Source organism: Carcharodon carcharias, chromosome 20 (genome assembly GCF_017639515.1).
Source record: "Carcharodon carcharias isolate sCarCar2 chromosome 20, sCarCar2.pri, whole genome shotgun sequence".
Taxonomy (NCBI): Eukaryota; Metazoa; Chordata; class Chondrichthyes; order Lamniformes; family Lamnidae; genus Carcharodon; species Carcharodon carcharias.
Window position 1 is genome coordinate 88766841 of NC_054486.1, and position 19738 is coordinate 88786578.

Here is a 19738-nt window from a genome sequence, read left to right on the forward strand (position 1 = left end):
TTCCTGCGGCAGGGGAGGGCGGGGTTGATGACGTACCTCTCGTGAGGTTTGCGGGCAATGTGTCAATCCCGGGGTCCGCGCTGCATCTGTGTGCAGAGCAGGAGCTGAGAGCCCACTTTTTCAGAAGGGGTGCAATGGATGGTGCAGTAAGTTAGAGCTTCCCTCTTCCAACCTTCCCCTTGTTGTCGGTGTGATAAGTAAGAATTGTGACATTTTGGGGGAGGGGTGGAGGGAGAAGAAGGGAATAGAGCTAACGAGATTGATGGGTTTTGGTTTGAGGTGGAACAAGGTTGTAGTCACCATCATTCCCTAATGGATTTAGTCGGGCAGTTAACATTGTGACAACACTAAGCCACAGCAGGCGTGATCAGTTCTGTTGACAAAGTTCTTTGCATTTTCAGTGTTTCAACTGCATGTAAAACAATGGATATGTAAGATGCATTTATCTAAATGGGTTGTCTTTAAATTGTGTGTTGGAGTTTTGTGAAAGTTATGTGTGCATTTAAGGTGGGATATTCTTTGCTGAGACAAGGGAATAAGTGTTGTCCCTGTGGACAGGTAATATAATTCATGCAAAAGCAAATTTTCCGGATGCTGGAAATCAGAAATAAAAAGAGAAAAGGCTGGCAGTACTGAACATGTCAGGCAGTATCTGTGAAGAGACAGTTAACATTTCAGGTCTTCTAATGAAATGGTAACGTAATTCATGCATGGCTTCAGTAAAGAATAATGTTGCATTTTTTTGATCTGTATCTTTTCTCTGTTAATCAAGTTACTTATGTTAATTTTGTGTTGGTTTAATGAAGAAATGTTCCATTCACCGTCAGTTTAATTTCATGGTTGGGTACAGTATGCATGGATGGGGATCAAAGCGATTTCTATGCTGCCCCAGCAATGTCCTGTAACCCACAAGCTCAGCAGAGTACCACCTCCTGCACCAATATGAATTTTCAATTTTTTACACTGGGGCTGGATTTGAATCCAAGCTCCAGAAGTGAAAGGTCAGTATTGTGCCATCCCATCTTCCTGAAGTTAATGACTACTGGGCTCATGGATTATTTGTGCAATATAAGTCTATTATGTTCAAACGTATCTTTTGAGTGATGTATGCACTGGTCAGCAAAGCAACCTTTAATAATCTGCTTATCTCTGGCCCAGCCACAAAACACCTGAACTGAAGTTTTTTTAAGTGATAGCATATATCCACAACATATGGAATAGGTATATGGAAGGGGAAAAAAAATCAAATTTTTCACCTTTGCATTATTTTGAAAGACATTGTGTGTTGGTAAGAAAGTGGTAATTATTTCTCAGTAGTCTCCTGATCACTTGTTCACAAAGATGGCCTTCCCTTTTTTTTAAAGGCATTGTCCTGTATGGCCTTTAATATTTTTTTGAAATCCTGCCCCCTTGACTGGCTAATATTTTAGTTATGACCCCATTCATGTTTGTCTCAAGAGGAAAAGACTACCACTTCCCATGTGTGAACTCAACTTTTCTACAGTGTGCGCTACCAGGAACAGTGTTCCAGAATGGGTCCCAACTTATTCGGATTACATTAGGGAACCTAAGCTTCATGATTTGTTTGCCATGTGTGAATTGCCAGTTATGAATACTAGCTAGGCATTGCATGTAGAATGTTAGGATGTCAGATCTTTGTTCAAATGTCAAAATGTATAGATTTGCATTTGTGAACGTAAAAAGTTTTAAAAAAATCTGAGTACTGATATCCATGCTCTATTAAGTGTTCTTTTCCCTTTTGTTAAATAGTTTGGATCGGTTTGTATAGTCTCTGATAAAAATGAAATACCAGCACTTGGAGAAGAGCATCCTGAAGATAGAATTTACCAAAAAAAAGTGCAGGTATGCTATTGTTCATTTATAGTTGTGTGAAAATGCTTCTATTTATCATAGCATCCAGTAATTAAGGTAAATACCAGATAATAATTATAGTAGTCTGGATTTTGTGATTGCCGTGAAGCAAGCACACCCACCATTGACCTGAGGGAAAGCTGCCCTGAAAGATCTTACAATCAATGTGATGTAGTTTTCCCCTTTGCTGAAGGCAGTTTAAAACGGGCACCAGGTCAAGAGGATATCTTGAATGCAGCAGCAGTGATGTCAGGAAGCAAGTAAAGAGACAATCACATTGAAGTATTCACTCACAGCTAGCCCAGAAGTTAAAAACCCTCAATATCGTTCACTTGTAATTTAAATTTTCAGGTAGTGAAGTAAATGATTGGATTAAGATATAAGGTAAAATATAGGTAGACATTTAAAAAAAATACATATATAGATTTTTTTATTATGGAGAAATTTGACATTCCACAAATATAAAATTAGCTTTTAGGGGCTGGTGAGAATGTTTAGCAGTAATTATGAAGTTAGTGCACCGTTTTAAAAAAACCCAGTAAAATGTGATACTGTGTCAGACTGGAAGTTCTCATTAATTCAATTGGTCTCCCATTGATCGCAGTCAGGGGTGGGGATGGCTTCATTAGCGCACCCTCTGGAGATGGGTAGAATTACTGACAGCAACTTTCAATTTCCGCATTACTTTGTACATGTGCACTCCAGTCAGTTTCAGTGGAGTAATGAGGACGAACGCTGCTAGTTTCACCATTGTTATTACTGCAAAATCTAGGCCAGTTTGTGTCAGTACATAGATGTGTTGCAAACTGAGTTATTGAAGCAGCAGTAAAAATTTAAAATTCCTGTGCAAAAATGCGTATGTCAACTGCAGCATAAAATTATGATCTGAGTTAGATTAGTATCTGCATACGTTACCTTTGGCAGTGTGGGAGGAATTAATGTAGATATTGGCATTTTTTTCAAAAATTAAGCTTTACAAGTTTAAGTACTGAATACTTAATTTACTGAATACATTGTGGCCAGAATTTTACGAACTGCGGGCATGCGCCCCACCCATCCAGCCTCCAAATAGCGTGAGATGATGTTGAGTGAGTGTCCTGATGTTATCGTGCATTCATGCGATATCTCGCTTGGCAGGTGCGCCTGGCAGCCGGAAGCGCACCCGCCAACAATTAAGTGGCCAATTAAGCCCATTAAGGAGGCAATTGGAAGGGACTTTTCATGGCCCGTCCACTTTTACGGCTGACGGTCAGGCCACTCAGCCAGGCGGCCTTAATTTTTGCTCAAACCTCGATCCAGGGCAGGAGATATCAGTGGACTATTTTTATTTGAGGTATGCTTTCAGGTGCTTGATTATACTGCATGGACATATTTTGCAGCATTTTTGTTTCTTTTATTCTGTGGCGGTCTGCAGCTCCCTGGGGCAGCTGTCTGCCTTCAGGGAGCTCAGTGGAAGCGCTCACCAGCACTCGCAGTGATGTCGGTGCCTGCCCCCTCTGGCAGTGCTGAGCCTTTCTCGGCACACGTTCAGCATGAAATTGTGGTCGGGGCCTGTTTCCCGTCTGCTCCCGGGTCCACCGATTGCACTGCCTGGCGAGCGGAAAATTCAGGCCTCTGACTTTTTTGTGCCTTAATCTATGCTATAAATTATTTTGGAAGTCTGTTGTTCGTTAGCATAATTTTGTCTGAACATAGTGCAGTATACATGGGGTAGTAGCGGTCATTATATACTTTAACCTCTTAATTCATATTTCTCAGTCTGTCCAGCTTGTCTCTCAAGCTGGTGGGCCAGCAGCCTGTGCTGCAAGCTTCAATGTTTGGGCAGCAGTGAGCAGATGTGGATTAGATGGCATTGACACTTTTTAAAATTACACTTAACACTGCAATCTACACGGTCTTCGCAATTAAAATGGACGTATGGCTTTATTTTTTAATACCTAGCAACATGTATAAACAGACCATGATATGACCTATATCCTGTTTAGGACAATAAGAAGACACCAATGTAGTAATGAAGTTTAAGCCATAACGGGATACAGATTGTGTCCTATTGGCACTTCACCCATCCTTTACAATTAGACAGATTTCAGAAGCTGGGTTATACTGGACTATATGTATTTTCCAAAAAAAACTTGTATCGCTGGCTTGCTGGTTGATCTGGATACCCAGTCAAAAATATGCATTCTGAATGAATTCCTGGCATAGAAAACCACACATGCTTCATAAGATAATATAGATAAACTTGCTTCTTTAACCATGTAGAAATGTCTACAGTCATAGACTGAGCATAGTCTGTGCTCCGAGTCACACCTACATGCTTAACTGGCTGAATGCAAGAGAAAGTCAAGGAATAAGAGACCTTAATTCTAAGGGACAACAGCAGGTCAGGCATCTTCTATTTAAAAAGAGAAAAAAAAAGTTAACCTTTGGGTATAATCCATGGTCAGAACTGGAACATTGTACAGATGACTACCGTATAAATTTATAAGGTGCTCAGCTGTAATAAACCTTACAGTTCTGATAAATGTTTGTACGTAAGATATTCATTATTTTTCTTTACAGATGTTGCCCAGTCAGCTGAGTGTTGCTATTTTTTTTTTGCTTCAGCAATTGCAGTTGTTTTATTTTCCCTATTTCCAGGTAAAGTTGTTGCATTTTACTTTTTAAAAAAATCTTTTAGCCCTCAATTCTGGCTCCTATATTTTAAATCATTCGTATAATTGAGGCCTAGCTCCCTGAACCTCCCAAATGGTGGTCATTGTCTTAAGATTCAGGTAAACCTTTTGTTGATGTGCTTGGTGTACAAACAGCAAATCTTGTTCGGTAATTCCTTTTCCATAATATGCTATTTTGAGCTTTGAAAGTGCTAATATGTTAAAGAGACCTTACTTAAAATAGGGAACAATTTTTTTTTTTTATTCGTTCATGGGATGTGGGCTTCGCTAGCTAGGCCAGCATTTATTGCTCTTGAGAAGATGGTGGTGAGCTGCCTTGAACTGCTGCAGTCCATGTGGTGTAAGTACACCCACAGTGCTGTTAGGGAGGGTATTCCAGGATTTTGATCCATCGACAGTGAAGGAACGGCGATATATTTCCAAGACAGGATGGTGATTGGCTTGAAGGGGAACTTCCTGGTCATGGTGGTCACATGTGTCTGCTGCCCTTGTCCTTCTAGATGGTAGCGGTCATGGGTTTGGAAGGTGCTGTCTGAGGAGCCTTGGTGAGTTCCTGCAGTGCATGTTGTAGATAGTACACACTGCTACCACTGTGCAATGGTGGTGAAGGGAGTGGATGTTTGTGAATGGGGTGCCCTCAAGCGGGCTGCTTTGTCCTGGATAGTGTCAAGCTTCTTGAGTGTTGGTGGATAAAAAAATTAATGTTTTATAAATGACTCCTAAGTATGATTTTTCTTGGTTTTTCAGCATTTTTGAGCTTGCCGTTTGGTTCCTTGTCCGAGCCTTTAAGATTATTTGTCATCAGATTCTCTAACAGCTTTTTCTCTTTTGGAAGAATTATTGGGACTTAATTTCAATGACATTCCACACAAATTAAATTAAAGGAGCTACAAACTGAACATGTTGTGAAGTCAGAGCATATTTGAAAATTATTTCTGAGGTTCAAGCTTATTACCAGTGAGATCACAATAACAAACCTCTGTGTTGTAAATGGACAGGCCTATGGCAAAACTCTGGTTCCAGCTGGTTGATAATTCCCATAAGCACAATAACTTGAGTTATAAGGAACCAACCATTAAAAAAACACTTCAACAAAGTATAATTTGCCACACTGAAGTTTGAGCACTAAAGTTCCACCCTGACTCTATTCTTATTGTGGCTCAATTATAAAATTTCCAAATACTTTTGCTTTTCTCAGTTCATCTTTGACAAAAAAAAATCTGTTGCTCATATTACAAATTTAATTGTTTCATATTCATTGCATGATACTGTAGAAGAAAATTCCTAAAGGACATTTCACTACAATGCTAGTTTGAATGGGTAGTGGTTTTCATCAGACTTCAAGCATGTGATTCAAATGTTGAAAGAATTAAATTGAATATGGTTTCTTTCTTGCTCTTTGTGTGAGATCTATCTTTTTCTTTAAAGGATATTAGTAGAAAGTATTCTTTCTTCAGAAGAACACTTGGTGATGGGAACTGCTTTTATCGAGCTTTGAGCTTTGCTTACTTGGAATCATTACTTGGAAGTAAAAAGGGAATACAAAAGTAAGTTTCTTTTACGGTTGCTCATAATATTGCATATAGTTGTATAGTGATAAGTAGGGTGGAGTTACAAGACAGTGATGCATTGAATTGAGATTTGTGAACTTAGGAGTACAGTACATTAGTCATTGACGCTTCTGATATGTATGTTATTATGCTGTTACCATGGAGAAGGAAGTGAAAGCTAGGTAAAATGGTCTTGGAGGAGGTGTTCAAGACCAGGCAGGGGAATTTTATTTCCCCATCTTTCCCTCTTAAGAATAGATTTGTACGACACAGAAGGAGGCTCTTCTGCCCATGATATCTGTGCCAGCTATCTGAAAGAACTACCAATTAGTCCCATTCCTCTGATCCTTCCCTTTCGCCCTGTAAATATTTCCTTTTTAAGTAGATATCCAGTCACGTTCTGTATAGATCGCTGGTTTGAAACAAGCAACTCGCTGTGTAAAACTATAGTTAAGTTTTGTATGCTTTACTACTATTCAAAACACTGAACAATAGGATTTTTTTTAACGCATTGAAACACAATGAACATTTGGCTGGTGAAAGAACGTTGCATTTCTTGCAGTGTCCTTGATTGTCCAGCCATTCTGACAGACCAATCAAACCTGGAAGGATGCACTTGTTGCTGAGGGCAGGGATTCTCTCCCAATATTCTTCATATAACTTTCCAAGCTAGTGCCTTAAGTGAGTGGTTTTAATTGGGTAAGCAGTTGGTAGCTTACCAGTCATTTAGTAAACTGCATTGTTTGAACTGATTTTAATTGGGTAAGCAGTTGGTAGCTTACCAGTCATTTAGTAAACTGCATTGTTTGAACTGATTTTAAACCTCTACAGTTTTTTTGTGCACCCTTGAGGGTCCTCATTCCTTGGCTTTGCCGATCTGGCCTTGGCTAAGTGGTATGTTTCTCTACAGGGCAGTGTTGTCCAATAAAAATCACTATCTAGCCACAGCTGTGGTGTAGATATGGCAACATAGTTTTAGCCACATACACTAATTTTAGTTATATGCTTTACATAAGTAGTGTGTTTACTTAAAAGCATCTATCACCATTTGGTGCATAATTTGCTATCTTTATCACCAAGCATTGGAATTCTGGCATAAATTTCAGACACGACGTGTCTTTGTGCAGCTTCTAAGCTTTTATCCATCAATTGTGAATACTTTGACTTTGTGAGAGTGATTGACTTATACAACAAGACATGCCAGACCTGGCCTTGCCCTCCATCCAGAATGCTGTTAAATGTTGCTTAACCTTTGCTATGATGTTCCGTGTTTGAGCTACTTGTTGGTTGGGCTTGCTTTCTTCTGCAGGACTGGAGTAATTGTTGAGTTGAAATGGTGACAACTCCCCTGTCCATACAGTATTGCCAGTGTTTCTGTGATGCTGAAGTCCAGTGTTGCACATCATTACAGCAGTAAACTAATGAACAAAGGATATTCCATGATCAAGGAACACTTGCATGCTGTCTTCATTGGACCATTTTATCATCAAGTTTGCGAATAGAGTTTGAGATCAACAGTATCTCTTTATAACTTTGTTGTTTACAAAGAGTAACATCTAGATTCCCAATAAAGCACTGGTGGCTCTCGTATTGCAATAGAGATTGTTAAACTTCTAATAGCTAGTTGGTGAAGGGGGAGAACAGAAGTCGATCTTTATTCCGCTTTGTTTATTCACAAAGACATTACAAATGTGCTCCTAATTCTACAATCCACCACCATTGTCAGTATCTCTTTATACTCTCTTGAATAAATCAAATAAACAAATCAATGAAATGCTGGAAAAACTCAGCAGTTCTAATAGTATCTGTGGAGAGAAAAAAAAAGTTAATGTTTCGAGTCCGTGTGACTCTTCAGAGCTATTTCAGATTTCCAGCATCCGCAGTATTTTGCTTTTAAATCAATGAAATGGCCTAGCAAGCCACTCAGTTGTATCAAACTACTACAAAGTCACAAAAAAAGGAATGAAACTGGATGGACCACCTGGCATCGACCTAGGCACCGGAAAGGATTACGGCAATCTCAGCCCTGTCGACCCTGCAAAGTCCTCCTTACTAACATCTGGGTGCTAGTGCCAAAATTGGGAGAGCTGTCTCACAAACTAGTCAAGTAACAGCCTAACGTAGTCATCCTCATGGAATCATACCTTACAGATAATGTCCCAGACACCACCATCACCATTCCTGGGTATGTCCTGTCCCATCAGCAGGACAGGCCTAGCAGAGGTGGTGGCACAGGGTATACATTCGGGAGGGAGTTGCCCTGGGAGCCTCAACATCGACTCCGGACCCCATGAAGTCTCATGGCATCAGGTCAAACATGGGCAAGGAAACCTCCTGCTGATTACCATGTAGCACCCTCCCTCAGCTGATGAATCAGTGCTCCTCCATGTTGAACACCATTTGGAGGTAGCACTGAGGGTGGCAAGGGCACAGAATGTACTCTGGGTAGGGGACTTATCTATCACCAAGAGTGGCTCAGTAGCATCACTATTGACCATGTTGGCAGAGTCCTAAATGACATAGCTGCTAGACTGAGTCTGCGGCAGGTGGTGAGGGGACCAACAAGAGGGAAAACCATACTTATCCTCATCAACCTGCCTGCCACAGATGCATCTGTCTATTACAGTATCAGTAGGAGTGACCACCGCAATCATTGTGGAGACGAAGTCCCGTCTTCAGATTGAGGATACCCTCCATTGTATGTGGCACTACCACTGTGCTAAATGGTATAGATTTCAAACAGATCTAGCAACTCAAGACTGGGCATCCATGAGATGCTGTAGGCCATCAGCAGCAGCAGAATTGTGTACAACCACAATCTGTAGCCTCATGACAAGGCATATCCCCCATCCTACCTTTAACATCAAGCCAGGGGATCAACTCTGGTTCAATGAAGACTGCAGGAGGATATGCCAGGGGCAGCACCAGGCATACTTAAAAATGAGGTGTCAACCTGGTGAAGCTATAACACAGGACTACTTGCATACCAAACAGCATAAGGAGCAAGTGATAGACAGAGCTAAGTGATCCCACAACCAACGAATCAGATCTAATCTCCGCAGTCCTGTCACATTCAGTCATGAATGGTGGTGGACAATTAAATAACTAAATGGAGGAGGAGACTCCACAAATTTCCTCATCCTCAATGATGGAGGAGCCCAGCACATCAGTGCAAAAGATAAGGCTGAAGCATTTGCTACAACCTTCAGCCAGAAGTGCCGAGTGGAAATTCCTGCCTCCTCCCAATTCCCCAGCACCACAGATCCCAGTCTTCAGCCAATTCGATTCGCTCCACGTGATATCAAGAAGGCACTGGATATTGCAAAGGCTATGGGCCCTGACAGTATTCCGGCAATAGTACTGAAGACTTGTGCTCCAGAACATGCTGCGCTCCTAGCCAACTTGTCCCAGTATAGCTGCAACACTGGCATCTACCCGGCTATGTGGAAAATTGCCCTGGTATGTCCTGTACACAAAAAGCAGGACAAATCCAACCCGGTCAATTACCGCACCATCAGTTTACTCTCGATCATCAGTAAAGTAATGGAAGGGGTCATCAACAGTGCTATCAAGTGGCACTTGCTTAGCAATAAACTGCTCACTGACACCCAGTTTGGGTTCCACCAGGGCCCTTCAGCTCTTGACCTCATTACAGCCCTGGTTCAAACATGGACAAAACAGCTGAACTCGTGAGGTGAGAGTGACTGCTCTTAACATCAAGGCCGCATTTCACTGAATGTGGCATCAAGGAGCCTTAGCAAAACTGGAGTCAATGGAAATCGGGGAGAACTCTCCACTGGCTGGAGTCATACCTAGCACAAAGGAAAATGATTCTGGTTGTTGGAGGTCAGTCACCTCAGCTCTAGGACATCACTTTAGGAGTTCCTCAGCGTAGTGCCCTTGGCTCAACCTTCTTCAGCTGCTTCATTAATGACCTTCCTTCCATCATAAGGTCGTCTGAAGTGGGGATGTTCGCTGATTGCACGATGTTCACCATTCGCAATTCCTCAGATACTGAAGCAGTCCATGTCCAAATGCAGCAAGACCTGAACAATATCCAGGCTTCAGCTGACAAGTGTATGTAACATTTGCGCCATACAAGTGTCAGGCAATGACCATCTCCAGCAAGAGAGAATACAACCATCACCCCTTGATGTTCAATGGCATTACCATCACTGAATCCCCCACAATCAACATCCAGGGGGTTACCATTGATCAGAAACTGAACTGGACTAGCCATATAAGTACTGTGGCTAAAAGAGCAGATCAGGGCTAGGAATTGTGAGACAAGGAACGCCCCCCCCCCCCCCCCCCCCCCCCCGCCCGCCCGCCCCCCCTTCCTGACTCCTCAAAGCCTGTCCATCATCTACAAGGCACCAGTCAGAAGTGTGATGGAATACTCCCCACTTGCCTGGATGAGTGCAGCTCCCACAACAATTAAGAAGCTTGACACCATCCAGGACAAAACAGCCTGCTTGATTGGCACCACTACCACAAACACCGTCCAGCACCAACGCACAGTAGCGGCAGTGTGTACCATCTACAAGGTGCATTGCAGGGTTTCACCAAGGCTCCTTCAACAGCACCTTCCAAACCCATGACCACTACCATCTAGAAGTACAAGAGCAGCAGATAGATGGGAACACCACCACCTGGAGGTTCTCCTCCAAGTTACTCACCATTCTGACTTGGAAATATTTTGCTGTTCCTTCACTGTCGCTGGGTCAAAACCCTGGAACTCCCTTCCTAACAGCACTGTGGGTATACCCATGCCACGTAGACTGCAGCGGTTCAAGAAGGCAGCTCACCACCACCTTCTCAAGGGCATTTAGGGATGGGCAATAAATGCTGGCCCAGCCAGCGAAGCCCACGTCCCATGAATGAACAAAAAAATAATCAATCGCTTAAATGGGCACTTTCATGTTATTGTAACAAAATCAAAACCCTGAAAGGAAACTCATCAAATAAAAATACCACTCTGGGTTGCGTTGATGCACTCCAGCCTCTGTGGGTCCCACCAGTCATGTAAGACCTCAAGCATACCAGTAGACACCTTGTGCTCCCTCTCCAGGGACACCTGGGCACGGACATAACCAGGGAAGATAAGCAGGCAGTCGTTTTGTGTCTCTTCATTTGGTTGCCCAAAAGAGTATAATCAAATAAACAAATCAACCACTTAAAGGGGCACTTTCAGACTATTGTGACAAAAATAAAAATTGTGAAAAGAAACTTATTAAATTAAAGTGTCATTTTGGGGGCTGATGAATCATTCCAGCCCATGTGCCCACCTATCAGCTGGGGAAGGCCTCAAGCATACTGGTGGATGCCACGTGCCCCCTCTCCTGGGACTCCCAAGTGCGGAATAACCATGGAGAAGCAGGCAGTCATGTGCACCTGTTATTATCCAGTGAGTGCCCCTGCTGCCCACCCCCTCAACTGTTGACACTTATCCCTGTTAATTGTATAAATTAAGGTTGAGAGCACATGTATTCCAATATCAGGCAGACAGGAAATGCCTCTATAGACTCCTTTGTATCATCCCTACACCTGTAATCTCATCCAGCCCTGCAATCTTCCGTGATATCTGAGCTTCTCTAACTCTGGCCACTTGAGCCCTGCCAATTTTTATTTGCTCAAACTTTTGTGCTTGTGCCTTTAGCTGCCTAGGATGTAAGCTCTGGAATTCCCTCCCTACATCTCTTTACTTTGCTTTTCTCCTGTAAGACACTCATTAAAACCTACTAGTTTGATCAAGCTTTTGGTCATCTGTCCTAACATCTCCTTATGTGGCTTGGTGACATATTTTATTTTACAATTCTCCCTGTGAAGCGCCTTGGAATGTTTTATTATGTTAAAGGTACGATATAAATATTCATTGTCGTTGTAGTGTGTTAGTGTGGAGACTCTTAACGATGATACTGGGTTTCCATCTGTGACGCCAGGGTGACTCCAAAAATGTTGTCATAATAGATGTTTCAAGGAATTAACAGGGAGGAAAAATACTATTAATTTAGATTTTGCTGAAAGTTAAAGATTTTGACTGAATTTTGCTGGATTTTCTACACCTCTTGTAAGACGAAACAGTAAACATGTATAAAACAATTATGATTTCTATATAGATAGTAAACAGTGAAAATCTTCTCCAAGCTGTTTATAGCAGTAACCTCGTTAATCATTATTTCTCTGAATTTCTGTTGTTTTAGACTTAAAAAGAATTTAACGCGAAGTAGAGATGAACTTTCATCTGCTGGATTTGCCGAAAGTAGATTTGAAAATTCTTTCACCACTGTAAGTATTTAATTCATGATGAACTGAGGGAAATTAGAAATTTGAAGGTTTTGTTACTTGTGCCTTTTGACTCAACTACACAAAAATAACAAATGAGTCAAAATTTTGAAGGGATTATTTCTAATTCCATATTTAGAATTTGCACGGAATTGCAACTTTTCCTTCAGTACGTACCAGCTCATGGTCTTCAATCTAATTGCTTTAGGTACGAGTGAACTAGTGTGGATTTTTCTTTTCCATTTGTCTTTGAGTTTTATGGCCTTTAATCCAGAAGTATTTTTATTGGAGGACACGTCCCTGTGTTGTTGAACTTTTGCTAAATTTGCTAAGGAACTTATGTAGTTTCCTTTTAAGAAAAAGTTTACATTGATACAGATGTTACTGTTAGGTTCTCTGGTTCTAGTTTATGGATGTGATTGACCTGGTGGAAACGGATGGTTCGGTCTCAAAACTTCTTGCCGTTTTCAATGATCGTGGTGTTTCTGATCACTTAGTGCAATATCTCCGACTGCTAACATCCGCATACTTGCAGAAACGGTCTGAGTTCTTCGAGCTTTTCCTTGAGGGAGGTGTAAGTGTTAAAGACTTCTGCACTCAGGTCAGTTCCAGAATTGATTATATTAATTGGTTTCATTTACTGAACATAGAGATTCCTTTAAAACCTTAGGACAGATAAATGTTTTTGGTGAATATTGATAAAACAATATAGTTAATCAGTATTTTGGGGTCAAGGCTTTTTACTTACAATGTAGGTTAACCCACCAGTGCACCACTGAGCAAGTGCTACAGTGTCAGAGATTCCATCATTTGGATGTGATATTAGACTTGTCTTACAGGGTTGGTATTTAATCACGAAAGTGATAGATCTTAAAAAAAAAAAATATTCTGAACAAGACAACTGAAACATCAAGTGAAATCTGGAATATTGAAAAGTCATCAATACAGCTTTCAAAGGGATAGATTGTGCTAGAGGATATTTTGAGAATCTTTGAGAATATAATTGAATTAATTGAAAATAGAACTCAGATTTCATACACTTAAGACGTCGGATAAGTTTCGATTCAAGCATCACATAGGAAATTACAATATATCAAAAGATGGGATAAGAGAAATGTGTTAAGTGGATACCTTTAAGTTAGGGCTTCAAAGTTTATCCATAAAAGCAGTAGACTTGGGTGAAAAGTATAGGACTTGAGCACATAATCTTGGCTGACGCTTCAGTGCAGTACTGGAGGTGTGCCTCATTGTTTTTTCTTATTCTTTCATGGGATACGGGCATACCTAATAACCCTTGAAGGTGCTGGTAAGCCACCACCTTGAACTGCTGCAGTCCTTTCAACTTTTCAGTGGCAGTTAGACCATTTTTAAAAATTCATTCACGGGATGTGGGCTTCGCTGGCTGGGCCAGCATTTATTGCCCATCCCTAGTTGCCCTTGAGAAGGTGATGGTGAGTTGCTTTCTTGAACCGCTGCAGTCCATGTGGTGTAGGTACACCCACAGTGCTGTTAGGAAGGGAATTCCAGGATTTTGACCCAGTGACAGTGAAGGAACGACGATATATTTCCAAGTCAGGATGGTGAGCGAGTTGGAGGGGAACCTCTAGGTGGTGGTGTTCCCATCTATCTGCTGCCCCTGTCCTTCTAGGTGGTAGTGGTTGTGGGTTTGGAAGGTGCTGATGAAGGAGCCTTGGTGAATTCCTACAATGCATTTTGTAGATGGTACACACTGCTGCTACTGTGTGTCGGTGCTGAACGGTGTGAATGTTTATGGATGTGGTGCCAACCAAGTGCCCAGCTTCTTGAGTGTTGTGGGAGGTGCACTCATCCAGGCAAGTGGGGAGTATTCCATCACACTCCTGACTTGTGCCCTTAGATGGTGGACAGGCTTTGAGGAGTCAGGAGATGATTACTCGCTGCAGGATTCCTAGCCTCTGACCTGCTCTTGTAGCCACAGTATTCATATGGCTAGCCCAGTTCAGTTTCTGGTCAATGTTAACTCCCAGGATGTTGATAGTGGAGGATTCAGTGATGGCAATGCCATTAAATGTCAGGGTTTCTCTCTTGTTGGAGATGGTCATTGCCTGGCACTTGTGTGGCGCGAACGTTACTTGCCACTTGTCAGCCCAAGCCTGGATATTGTCCAGGTCTTGCTGCATTTGGACATGGGCTGCTTCAGAGGAGTCAGGAATGGTGCTGAACATTGTTCGCTGCTAATTGCACATCCCCACTTCTGACTTTATGATGGAAGGTCATTGATGAAGCAGCTGAAGATGGTTGGGCATAGGACACTACCCTGAGGAACTCTTGCAGTATGTCCTGGAGCTGAGATGACTGACGTCCAACAACCACAACCACCTTCCTTTGTGCTAGGTATGACTCTAACCAGTAGAGAGTTTTCCCCCTGATTTCCATTGACTCCAATTTTGCTAGGGCTCCTTGATGCCACACTCAGTCAAATGCTGCCTTGATGTCACACTCGTCTCACCTTGGGAGTTCAGCTCTTTTGTCCATGTTTGAACCAAGGCTGTAATGAGGTCAGGAGCTAAGTGGTCCTGGCAGAACCCAAACTGGGCATCAGTGAGCAGGTTATTGCTAAGGAAGCGCCGCTTGATAGCACTGTTGATGATGCCTTCCGTTTCAGAGAGTAGTTAAAAGTTAACCACTTTGCTGCGGGTCTAGTCTGAAGTTACATGTAGGCCAGACTAGACGTGGATGGCAGATTTCTTTCCCTCAAGGGCCTTAGTGAATCAGACGGATTTTTGATAAATGTTGTAATAGTGACCATGAAGCTATCATTCAATTCCAGATTTATTAATTAATTGAATTTAAATGCCACCAGCTGTTGTGGTGGGATTTGAACCCATGTCACCAAAGAATTAGCCTAGGCCTCTGGATTACTAGCCCATTGACATCACCACTACACCACCACCTTAGTCTAAAGTGTCACCTTCCCGATGAGATGTTAAAAAGAGGTCTAGCTTGCCCGTTTAGATGGACATTAAAGATGTCATGGCGTTATTTTCAAAGGCTTATTTATGTCCTTCCTTCAACAATAGATTCATGGTCATTCGTTCATTCGCTTCCTGTTTGTTTGACCTTGCTGCACATTGATTACTGTGCTTGTCTACATCATAATAAATAGAAATAGGGCATACAATCTTTGAGCCTGCTGCACCACTCAATAGGGTTGTGGCTGATCTGTGACTTCAGCTTCACTTTTTCCCTCCCAGTCCCTATATTCCTTGATTCCCTTCGGCCCAGATTTCATAGTCAGTGGTAAAGCAATGACAATTATCACTGATCTTGAAGAAAGCTTTCTACAAAGATCTAGCGATCTTAAGCGTGGATTTCCCCCTCCCTGAAATAAGTTAGAACCTGGTGCCAAGTTGAGGGATCCCCTGGCATTCAGCAACAGTGATGTCATAAAGGTAGGCAGCCATTTGCATTGAAACATTTTCATGGGCAGAAAAACAGGGAGTAAAGTTATTCTTTTAATTAGATTCTACAGTGAGTGAAATAAACGAAGACATACAGCTGAAATATCATAGACTTTAAAAAAAATATATTTTAAATGTGGAATTTTTATCATAATGGAGAAAGTTGACATTCCACTATATATATAAAATAAGTTTTTCAGGGCCATCGAGGCTGTTCAGCAGCAGTTATGCTCAGTATGTTGCTAAAAGCCTAATGACATCTCATTCAACAAGGATGTAACTTTTTCAAAGATTTTCACCGTGAGACAAATAGCAAAAAAGGGCAAATTCTCATCAGTTCAGTGATTTGTCTAATCAATTGCAGACTGTGGTGGGGGAAGCGGGCAGTAACTTCAACAGCACAGCTCCATAGAGAAGTGTAGCATAACTGCTTGCAACTTCTGGATTTCCCCATTTAACTGCACGTGAGCGGATTCCACAAGTTGCTGTTGATTTCAGAGGAGTAATGATGGCCAATGCTGATAGCAATGATGGCAAAACTACCAAAAAAATTGGGCCTGAGGGTTCAAAAATCTATTGATCAAAGCTTTGAATATATGTAACAATTGAACATCCACAGCTCTGCAGGGTCAAGAATTACAAAGATTCTCAACCGTTTTGATTGAATAAATTTCTTCTCATCTCAGTTCTATATGGCTAACTGCTTATTCTAAGATGATGCCCCCTAGTTCTAGAAACCCTTTCAGAATCTAATGTTATAATGAGATAACTTATTTTTCTAAATGCAGGAGAGCATAGGCCCATTCTGTTCAAACTGTCCTCATAGGACAACCCTTTCATCTAAGGAATCAATCTTGTGAATCTTCGTTGCACTGCCTCTGAGGCAAGTATATCTTGCTAAGGCACGAAGATCAAAACTGTACACGTTACTCTGGGTAGAAAGCTGTGTAGAATTGCAGCAAGACTTCCTTACTCTTGTACTCCAATCCCCTGCAATAAAGGCCAACATACCATTTGCCTTCCTAATTACTTGCTGTATTGCATGCACAAGAACACCCAGGCCCCTCTGAATACCATCTTTAATAATTACTCACTATTTTAAAAAAAATTCTGCTTTTCTATTCTTCCCATTGAAGTGAATAACCCCACATCTCCCCACATCTCCTCACTTCACCTATTTATCCCTTTGCAATTTCTTGCATCCTGCTCATAACTTTCCCACTAGCTTTGCATTGTCATAAACTTGAATACATTCCACTTGGTCCCTTCATCTAAGTCATGAATATAGATTGTAAGCGGGCCTCATCACTGACCCTTGCAGCACTCTGCTTGTACCAGCCTGCCAATTTGAAGATCAGGAAGATATAATAATTCTTAACGTTATAGGAATTTATTGTGGAGTAAAAGTGGAGTGTTTATATTGAATTAAAGGCAGCTGGTCTGAAGGCTTTCGCATATTGGAAGGTAAGCTAGGTTTGAACTGTTGAGTAGAGAGCCATAGGTGTCAAGGGAATATTTTGCATTTTTAAATAAACCAGACTAGATTGATTTCAAAGGAGGGCTGAAGTGTTCCACAAACAAGTGTGAAAAGCCTTCAGCATCCAAGCCTCAAATTGCTGTCTACAAAGAACTGAAGTTAAGAAAACTTGCTTTGAATTGGATTGTTTGGGGTATTGTTTCTTTGCCTGGGTCTTTTAAAATCTATTTCTTACTGTTGCCTTAATGAAAGTGTAACTGGGAGTTAGATTAACTAGGGGATTTAGAAGTTATCATAGTAGTAATTTGTAGATCTATGCGTGTACTTAAAATCATTTCTTCTATTAATAAAGCTTTAATTTAATTTTCTAAGAAACCTTTAAGACTTGATGATCTAACTACTACTGAATTCAAGGCACACATCTTGAAATTTATACAAATTGCAAAACAGTTGTTTCAAGTTTCCCTTTGGGATTTGAGCAGCCTCAGCATTGACCATCAGCTGTGCCATAGCAAAGTTGGAGGCTCTTTGTGGGATACATTTGAGATTCCTCGATTGGTTTGCAGTTGGTGAATCTTAAGGCTACGAGTACAAGAAGCACTTTGAATGCAGGAGTTGGTGAGAGTTTTTTTTAAGTGGGGAAACTGCAATTTTGGCATTTGCTAAGACTTGTCTGGTAGTTGAAGTTATACTTTCTGTAAACCAGCCAAACTTAACTAAATTTAAGCTAATGGAATTGGCAGATAAATTACAATTGGGGTTACCTGCAGGGGTGAAGAAAGCATATATAATTTAAGTTATAGCACAGCATTTAAAGTGGAAGCGATACCGGACTCTAGTGAGTCACAGCTGGAGATGGTGAGACTTCAGTTAGAAATGAAGCTTGAACTTGAACAAGCAAAGGAAATGAAAAAAACTTGAGCTAGAGGCAGGAGAAAAAGGAAGAGCATTTCAAAGAGAATAGACAGAAAAGCAGGAGAGAGAAAGCAAGAAAGGGAATTAGAAATGGTGACCTTAGAAAAAGAGGAAAGAGAGAAAGAGGGAGAATTCCAGCTTAAAGTGCAAGCAGTTAAAAAAGAGATGCCAGTAGGTGAGGAAGGACTTATTTCCAGGTCAGAACCCAGTGGGAAGATGTTTAAATTTGTACAAGCTCTTCCATAGTTTGAAGAAAGAGATGTGGAAACATTCTTTATTTGAGAAGATAGCTAAACAAATGAAATGACCACAGGAAAACTGGACATTGTTGTTACAATCCAGGTTGGTGGGTAGAGCGCAAGGTTTATGCTTCACTGTCAGAAGAAATGTCAGTGAACTATGATGTGGTTAAAAAGGCTATTTTGAGTGCAGATGAGTTGGTTCTTGAGGCATACAGGCACAAATTTAGGAATATTAGAAAACAGCCTGGGCAAACTTATATGAGCAGGGACATGTTATCAATGAAAAGTTAAAATTTGTATTTTATTTTTAGTTGCTGTTGGAAACCTCATCCAGCCCGAGGCAGTTTGGCCTTTTCGCCTGCCTGTCAACCGTAAGGTTGGAGGGGCAGCGAAAAATTACATTTAATTGGTACTTTAATGGCCTTAATTGGTCTGTTAATTGTTGACAGGTGCGCTGCCCACTCCCGTAAGCAGCAGCCGACTGAAATATCGTGCATCATTTTACGCCGACTAGCAGGAAGTTCTCGCCCGTGTCACAGCTGTTTAAGGAAGTGATGAACATCTTGGGGATAAAACAATTTAAGTCACCAGCTTACCACCCTGAACCACTAGGGGCTTTGGAAAGGTGGCATCAAACTCTAAAACTGTGAAGAAGGCATATAGTCAGGATTATCCACAGGATTGGGATAGGGGAATTTCATTCTTGTTATTTGCTATTAGGGACGCTCCTAACGCATCAACTGGTTTTAGTCCTTTTGAACTAGTTTATGGTCATGAGATAAGGGGAGCACTGAAATTGATTCATGAGAAATTGATGGGTCAAAATTAAGAAACTATTCTCCTGGATTATATATCAAGTTTCAGAGAGAGATTGGACGGAGCATATGAGTTGGCTAGGGAACACTTAAAGGTATCACAGCAAACGATGAAAGTGAAGGCAGGCAGGAAAACTATAGCTTGTAGTTTTATTGCTGGGGAGAAAGTGCTATTTCTGTTACCAGCACTGGCTGACTCATTAAAGGCAAGATTTAGTGGGCCTTACAAGATTGAAAAGAAATTGAGTTAAGTAAATTATTTAATAAATACTCCAGATGGAAGAAGCAGACGGTTGACATGTAAATATGCTTAAAAAGTACTTTGACAGGGAAGAGGACCAAAAGGAGGTATTAGTGGTGGTAGATAATGAGAAAGAGGTAGAAATGCAGGATTCTGAAATTGATTTTCCTCCAATCAAATTGGATAATGAGGGGGTACTTGAAAATTTAAATGTAATATCGAGTTA

General features: G+C 41.2%; 1 protein-coding gene across 1 annotated transcript in view; it reads left to right on the forward strand.

Moving 5' to 3' along the window:
- LOC121292482 (ubiquitin thioesterase OTUB2-like) overlaps positions 1-19738 on the forward strand; it is a 27095-nt gene continuing 7357 nt past the window's right edge. The window contains exons 1-5 of the mRNA XM_041214475.1: positions 1-146; positions 1771-1863; positions 5976-6094; positions 12301-12385; positions 12789-12983. Coding sequence (XP_041070409.1) covers positions 135-146; positions 1771-1863; positions 5976-6094; positions 12301-12385; positions 12789-12983 — 504 coding nt within the window. The 5' untranslated portion in view covers positions 1-134. The remainder of the gene's footprint in view (positions 147-1770; positions 1864-5975; positions 6095-12300; positions 12386-12788; positions 12984-19738) is intronic.